This window comes from Cebus imitator, unplaced genomic scaffold (genome assembly GCF_001604975.1).
Source record: "Cebus imitator isolate Cc_AM_T3 unplaced genomic scaffold, Cebus_imitator-1.0 Scaffold486, whole genome shotgun sequence".
Taxonomy (NCBI): Eukaryota; Metazoa; Chordata; class Mammalia; order Primates; family Cebidae; genus Cebus; species Cebus imitator.
Genome location: NW_016107801.1, coordinates 1 through 8,111, shown reverse-complemented (window position 1 = coordinate 8,111; position 8,111 = coordinate 1). Strand labels below are relative to the sequence as shown.

Genomic DNA, 8,111 nt, shown 5'->3' with positions numbered 1-8,111 from the left:
GTCCCCTCAGAGCCCCTGCCCCAGGCTCTGAGTCAACAGCCGACCCCACAGAGCAGCCTCAGGTCAGACTGAGGAGAAGGTCTGGGCGGCTGCAGGCTGCAGTGCTCCTGGGACCCAGGGAAGTTCCTACAGTGACCTGATTTGAGGGGTGACACTGAGGGCAACTCCAATTCAAGCGGTCACCGCATTTTACTGTCACCGCCTTTCAGGGAGAACAACAGCTGTGTTGAGAAGAAGGTCCTTGCAGAGAAGACTGAAAATCCAAAGAATTTCAGGATCAACTGTGCAGGTCAACTGAGCAGGTCCCCGGTCCCCAGGGGCTGGCTCAGTGCTGGCATCTGGCCGCGGTCTCCCAGAGACCGGCTCTGCTGGAGGATGGGGGATGGGGCCTGTCTCATCTCAACTCTCTCTGCTTCAGGGAGTCAGAGTGTTTGCTCTGCTCAAGCTGATGCTGAGCCCAGAGGAATGTTTTCCCTGGAGGGGAAGGGGAAGCACTGACTCTTACGACAGTGACTGTACTTATGTCTGCACTGTGCCCGGGCACAGGGGACAGGCGCTGTCTGTGCACTGTTCACTCTGGCCTCACAGCAGGCCAGGGAGGCTGCAGGTGAGAAGGTGAGCAGATGCATAGATGGGCAGGTGAGCAGGTGGGCAGGCAGGCAGGTGGGTAGGTAGGCAGGTGGGTAGGTGAACCGGTGGGCAGGCAGGCAGGTGGGTAGGTAGGCAGGTAGGCAGGTGGGTAGGTGAACAGGTGGGCAGGTGAGCAGGTGGGCAGGTGGGTAGGTGAACAGGTGGGTAGTTTGGCAGGAGGGTAGGTGAACAGGTGGGCAGGTGGGTAGGTGAACAGGTGGGCAGGTGGGTAGGTGAACAGGTGAGCAGGTAGGCAGGTGGGTAGGTGAACAGGTGGGCAGGTGAACAGGTGGGCAGGTGGGTAGGTGAACAGGTGGGCAGGTGAACAGGTGTGCAAGTGAGTTAGTGGGTAACTGAACAGGTGAGCAGATGGGTAGGTGAACAAGTGGGCAGGTAAACAGGCCAATAGGTGAACAGGTGGATAGGTGAACAGATGGGCAGGTGAACAGGTGGGTAGGTGAACAGGTGGGCAGATGAACATGTGGGCAGGTAAACAGGTAGGCAGTTGGATAGATGAACAGGTGGGTAGGTGAACAGGTGGGCAGATGAACATGTGGGCAGGTAAACAGGTAGGCAGTTGGGTAGATGAACAGGTGGGTAGGTGAACAGGTGAACAGGTGGGTAGGTGAGTAAGTGAACACGTGGGTAGGTGAACTGGTGAACAGGTGGGCAGGTGGGTAGGTGGGTAGGTAAACTTGTGGGCAGGTAAACAGGTGGGTAGGTGAACAGGTGGGCAGGTAAACAGGTGCATAGGTGAACAGGTGGATAGGTGAACAGGTGGGCAGGTGAACAGGTGGGTAGGTGAAGAGATGGGCAGGTGAACAAGTAGGCAGGTGAACAGGTGAGTAGGTGAGCAGGTGAGTAGGTGAGCAGGTGAGTAGGTGAGCAGGTGGGTAGGTGGGCAGATGGGTAGGTGAGGTGAGTAGTTGAGCAGGTGGCTAGGTGGGTACATGAACAGATGGGTAGGTGAGCAGGTGTGCAGGTGGGCACGTGGGCAGGTAGGTAGGTGGACAGGTGAGTAGGTGAGCAGGTGAGTAGATGAACAGGCGGGAAGGTTGCAGGTGGGCAGGTGAGCTGATGAGTAGATGGGCAGGTGGGTAGGTGAACAGTTGGGTACATGGGCAGGTGCCCAGGTAAACATGTGGGTAGGTGAACAGGTGGGTAGTTTGACAGGCGGATAGGTGAGTAGGTGAACAGGTGAGCAGGTGGGCAGGGGAACAGGTGGGCAGGTGGGCAGGGGAACAGGTGGGCAGGTGGGCAGGTGGGCTCTATTCCCATGGGCCTGGCTGTCCCCTGCTCACTCTGGGGCTGCAGCTCTGGCCTCAGGCCGAGCTCCCAGGCCTCTTTGTAGGAAAAGAGAGGGACCTACCGTATGTCCTTGCTCACTAAATTCTTCATAACAATTTGCAACATTTTGTTCTATTTTGTTAATTATTATTTTTTAAAAAGACAGAGGTGGTCAGGGTCTGGGGTCTCTTATCCCCTCCCGGGCAATGGGCCTCAAAGATTTAAAGGAAGGACACAGAGGGAATGTCTTAAAGCACAGTTTTTCAGCAAACACAGTTTGCTTCTCATGCTCGGGACTTGCCTGAGGCCTTTCTGACCCTGCTTGCCCTCCCCAGAATCGAGGCACTCGCCAAGGTCCATTTCTTCCCCCTCTTCCCGCCCCCCTGCCCTGTTCCTGTGCGGTCTCCCAGCTTCCTCACCCATCTTGACTTCTCAGTTGGAATCTGTCAGGTCACATGCCCCTGCCTGCCATGTCTGCCTCCGCACTGCACGCCTGGCCTGTCCCTTCAGCCGGGGCTCCATGTCCCTCCACGTCGCCTCCTTATCTCTCTGGCTTCCCTGGCCACGGCCCACAGCAGGGGCCACAGTTCACAGCAGGGCCCACGGCTCACAGTGGTGGTAGACGAGGAAGCCACTTAGTTTGGTGGGATGTCCTCACGTCTGCACAAGACTGCTGGGACGGAGGCTTCATCTTCCTTTAGGTTCTTCTCTTCTTTCCCAGATATGGCGGTGAACGAGGTTACACTGCTGGAGACTGACTATGACAAATTCCTGTTTCTCTGCATGAAGAGCACCGTCACCCCCAAGCAGAGCACCATGTGCCAGTACCTGGGTGGGTCTCAGAGGGCATGAGCTCAGCGTGGGTGAGAGGTCGAAGCTACGTCCATGGGAACCCTGGGGAGATGACAGCTGGCTTCCTGTCCACCTCGGTGCCTGGGGGCTGAGTTTTTCTGTCTTGGTTTTTTGTTTGTTTGTTTTCTCTGAGACAGGGTCTTGTTCTGTTGCTCAGGCTGGAGTGCCGTGGCGCTATCTCAGCTCACTGTGACCTCCACCTCCCAGGTTCAAGCGATTCTTGTGCCTCAGCCTCCCCAGTAGCTGGGGTTGCAGGCGCATATCATCATGCCTGACTAAATTTTGTATTTTTTGGTAGAGAAAGGGTTTCACCATGTTGGCCAGACTGTTCTCCAACTCTTGACCTCAAGTGGTCCACCTGCCTTGGCCTCCCAAGGTGTGAGATTACAGGTGTGAGCCGTGGCGCCTAGCCAGGCTGAGTTTTTCTCCAGTGATTGATCCAGTCCTCTGACACTGCATCAGAAACTGGGCAGCAGGGAGCTGATATGGGGCCAGTGGGATGGTCACCAGTCAAAGGGCTGGGCTTGGTGGAAAGATTAATACTCACTGGACATCCAGTCAAAACACCCTTAAACCTACGAAGTTCTTGTCCAAACTAAGGCTGGGAATGCTGAATTAGACACATGGGCGCAGCCCTTCCCTGTGTTTCTGAGCACAGCATTGCCTCGGGGGACACACAGGTGTCTTCTTTATCAGCCTCAGCCATGCTTGGTGAGAGCCGGACACTGGGGAGGCGGGCACTGTGCTCCCGTGACCCTGTAGACACCATCCTGAGCTGTGTGGACCCCAGCGCTGCCCAGAGTGAAGCAGAGGGGGCCCGGCTGAGGAGTGGGAGCTGGGGACGGGGAACCTGGAGGCCAGGTGGACAGAGCCCCGGAGACCACCCTGGGGGCCTGCTCCAGACCAAACTCTGCCTGACCTGGGAGCACTGGGGCCTCCTTCCGTGGCCTCCCACCCTGGCACGGCCTCTGGAGCTCCCCAGCTCTCATTCAAGCCCCAGGGGCCCAAGACTGAGCCAGTCTCCCCCACAGCCAGATCCCTGGAAGCAGATGATGAGGTCCTGAAGGAATTCTTCCGCACTTTCAAGACCCTGCCCGTGCAGCTATGGTTCCTCCTGGAATGGTACCAGGTGGAAGGTGAGCTCTGCCCAGGACAGGCCCAGCCTCAGCGAGAGGAGAAGCTCCCTTTTTCTCAGCCCAAGCCCCCCACTGGCTCTGGAGGACTCAGGTCACTCCTTGGCCCCTCCCCAGTTCTCACCCTGCCTCCTGGGGTGCAGAGCCACCCTGGGATGGGGTCCCACCCCCTCCCATCATCCTCCCATCCCTGCTCTGGCCCTGGGGCGGCTGTGTCCCCAGCTGTCTCTTCTCTCTGACACCCCCTCTACCCCCTCTCCTCCCACAGAGCCGTGCCCTACCTAGGAGAGCTCCTGCCTGGTCCTGCCTGCTGGGTAACGTATCCGCCTCGCCCACAGCCTGGGGCTGCCTCTCTGGGCCCCTGGGAATGACCCCACTGTGTCCAGTTCAGGGCTGAGCCTGCAGGAATGAGCTGGGGTCTGGCCTTGTGATTCCAGAAAGCCAGGCTGCTGACGTCCCCGTCCACGCGCCCAGCCTGTGTCCTGCAGGTGCTGTGTTAGTCACCAGCTCCTGCCCTGCAGTCAAACCGCATGCTTCTCTGGGGGTTTGGGGTGTTGGTTGGAAGTGGTGGGGCTGGAGGAGGAGGAGGGAGGATGGCTCCATGGGAGGGCGTGGGAAGCTGGGACGTGAGGTCTCGGTGTCACTTTTTTTTTTTTTTGAGACAGAGTCTCACTCTGTCGCCAGGCTGGAGTGGAATGGTGTGATCTTGGCTCACTGCAACCTCTGCCTCCCGAGTTCAAGTGATTCTCCTGCCTCAGCTTCCTGAGTAACTGGGATTACTGGCTCCTGCCACCATGTGCATCTAATTTTTGTATTTTTAGTAGTGACAGGATTTCACCATGTTAGCCAGGATGGTCTTGATTTCTTAACCTCATGATTCACCTGCCTCAGCTTCCCTGTGCTGGGATTTCAGGGCCACATTTTTAAGGGGGTGTCCTAGAGCCCACCCACGTCCTTCCAGGACCCCCCGCAGCACCCTGCTCCTCCTTCCTCTACTTAAGTGACCTGTGAGACTCAACAGCTCACCTCCGCCTCCAGGAAGACCAGACCCCCGCCCAGCCACACCTCCAGCATCGTACGACCTCCCCCTGCCCTTTCAAAGAATGTCCACGGCGCAGAAGACGACGGCGTGGCCACCGTGTTCCGGTCCCTTCCTGCTGCACACCTGCACCTCGGGCGTGGGGAGGCTGCTCCCTGGGGACCGCGTCTGGCAGAGATGATTAATAAACCCATACAACACGATCCACCTGGACCACAGTCACTGCCGGGGGTGGGATTCGAGGACCGGGGCCGTGGGGCAGGCCCAGCCCACCGTCTGGCAGAGCCAGAGCTGCCACGAACCCAGGGGCAGCGTCTGCCGGAGAAAATACCTCAAGTTTCTTATCTACAGGATGAAAGATTTGTGAAATGTCTAGAAAAATCAAACCAAACCACTCTATCAGAATTGATGAGCCCAGAGGAAACTCACAGTCTTAATACTGAAATAGGTTCACAGGAAAGAGTTAAAATCAACGAATCTGTTTCCAGCTTTTGTTAGAAAAAAAATCATTAAGGAAAGTAAGAAAATAGAATTAACAGAAATCAAAGCAAAATGTCAAAATCAGAGAAATTTATCAAGTTCTTGCACCTGCGCCCCGTGGTGGCGGGTGAGGGGCGGGGGCTGCTGGGATTCAGCTCACCTGTCAGAAACACCTGGGAAACAAGTCCAGCAACTGTCAATGAGCTGATTGAGAGGAAACTGATAAAAAGAATCATAAGGGGTTTGCTGTCTGACTCACAGTATATTTTTTAAAAACCAAAATGGATAATTTCAGGGCAAATGTAAGTGTCCAAAACAGATCAGAGAAGGCTAGAGATGAAGTAACTCGGTCAGGCCCCTTCCCAAGGCAGATAGACAGACACGGCCAGGGGTCTGTGTCCCAGCCTGGCCCCCGACATCCAGAGCAGCCGGGCAAGGGGTCTCCTGATGAAGCCAGGCAAAGTAAACAGTCCCAGGCGTGGGGAGGGGCAAAGCCTCCACACTCGTCTATAATGCTGGGAAAACATCTCCATCAAAACCCGTGAGAGACAGCACCGCAAAACCAGCCCCTGCCAGGAGGAGGTAGCGCTCATGTAGAACTAAGGAACTTCCGTGCTGTCTGTGTCACAAACAGGCCACTTTCGCCCAGGCGCCGTGGTTCTCACCTGTCACCCCAGCACTTTGGGAGGCCAAGGCGGGCGGATCACCTGAGGTCAGGGGTTTGGGACCAGCCTGGCCAACATGGTGAAACCCCATCTGTACTGAATATTAAAAAATTAGCTGGTGTGTTCATGGATGACCTGTAATCCCAGCTGCTCTGGAGGCCAAGGCAGGAGAATTGCTTGAACCCGGGAGGTGGAGGTTGCAGTGAGCTGAGATCGTGCCACTGCACTCCAGCCTGGGCGACAGAGCGAGGTAAACACAGACCTTGAGTCTGACAGGAAACATTTACAATCTATTCTCTCTGAAGCCTGCTCTCCGGAGTCTTCATCTGCAGGAGAAAACTTTAGCCTCCACAACCTGTTATTGTAAGCCAGACATTCCTTTCTATAGATAATAACTCATTCAGCCAATTGCCAATCATAATACGTTTAAATCTACCTATAACCTCGAAGCCCCCCAACCTTGAGTTGTCCCACGCTTCTAGATGGAACCAATGTAAATCTTACATCAATTGATTGACGTCTGCCATCTCCTAAAAGGGGTAAAACACACTGCCCTGACCACCTTGGGCACGTGTTGTCAGGACCTCCTGAGGCTGTGTCTCAGGTGCGTGCTTAATCTTGGCAAAATACACATTCTAAACTGATTGAGGTCTGTCTCAGATGCTGTGGGTTCACACTGGAAAGGTCTCTCATCTTCTAAAATTAAAATAATGGTCTTCCTAGCATTTTTATGGTTTCATCAGGAGTTCATTTGAGTCATGAGTTAAGACTCAGACTACATTTCCCAGGTGCCCTCCAGTCTCCCAGGGCTGCACGTCAGCCGCTGCGTCTTCTCACACGCCTGATGCTCATGGGCATTCAGACGAGATGTGTACAGCCTCGAAATTCTCTCCTACTGGCATGTTTCTTTATATGCCACGACCACAGTGTTTTCATCACCTTATCCTTAACATCTGGTTTGGGTTTCTCCTTGTTATTCTTTTATCAGAATTTTCTTAGTTATTCTTATCTATTTCTACCTTCAAATGCACTGTAGACTAAATTGGTGAGAAATCTGGTTGATGTTTTTATGTAATTGCATTACATTTATAGCTTGATTTAGGGAGAATTTACATCTCCATGGAATTTTCTACCCGTAATTGCAATATGTCTTTTCTTTGTTCATGTCTTTTGTTGAGTCTTCAGGCATGTCTAAATTCTTTGCTTAATATTGTTTGTGGCGAGGCATGGTGGCTCACACTGGTAATCCCAGCACTTTGGGAGGCCAAGGCAAGCGGATCCTCTGAGGCCAGGGGTTCAGGACCTGCCTGGCCAACATGGTGAAACCCCGTCTCTATTAAAGATACAAAAAGGCTGAGTACAGCGACTCATGCCTGTAATCCCAGCACTCTGGGATGCCAAGGTGGGCGGATCACCTAAAGTCAAGAGTTCGAGACCAGCCTGGCCAATATGGTCAAACCCTGTCTCTACAAAAACAGGTCACATGGCACCAAAAATGGTGTTCGAGAGAAGGAATGATGGATGGATGGATGGGTGGTGAATGGATGGGTGGTGGGTGGATGGATGGATGGATGGCTAGTGGTTGGATGGTGCTAGGGTGGATGGATGGAGGGGTGGTGGATGGATGGGTGGATGGATGGATGGATGGATGGTGGATGGATGGTTCCTGGGTGGATGGATGGATAATTGGAAGGATTGGAGGCCGCTGGAGGAGTCAAAATTGACACTGAACATGAAAATACCTTGGCAACCTGGAGAAGTCATAAAAGGGAGAAGATAAATAACCTATATTCCATATGAGCTAATGAAACCATCCACCATTCATCCATCCCTCCACCCATCCATTTATCCATACATCAGTCTATAACATCCATTATATCCAAGTATTCACCCATCCATCTACCACCTCTCTACCCCAACCACCATCCATCCATCTGCCCATCCATCCACCCAATCATGTATCTACCTATTCATCCGTCCACCCACCACCTACCCACTACCCATCCACCATCCACCCACCACCTA

The 8,111-nt window shown here is 54.0% G+C and overlaps 1 protein-coding gene across 1 annotated transcript; it reads left to right on the top strand.

The window, feature by feature from the left end:
• The first annotated feature begins 215 nt into the window (after nt 1-215).
• On the top strand, nt 216-5,141 carry LOC119466688 (glycodelin-like). The gene is made up of 5 exons (XM_017513053.2): nt 216-283; nt 2,639-2,749; nt 3,801-3,905; nt 4,171-4,216; nt 4,941-5,141. The coding sequence occupies exons 2-4, from the start codon at nt 2,641-2,643 to the stop codon at nt 4,185-4,187; spliced, it is 231 nt and encodes a 76-aa protein (XP_017368542.2). The 5' UTR covers nt 216-283; nt 2,639-2,640; the 3' UTR covers nt 4,188-4,216; nt 4,941-5,141.
• The last annotated feature ends 2,970 nt before the right edge of the window (nt 5,142-8,111 follow it).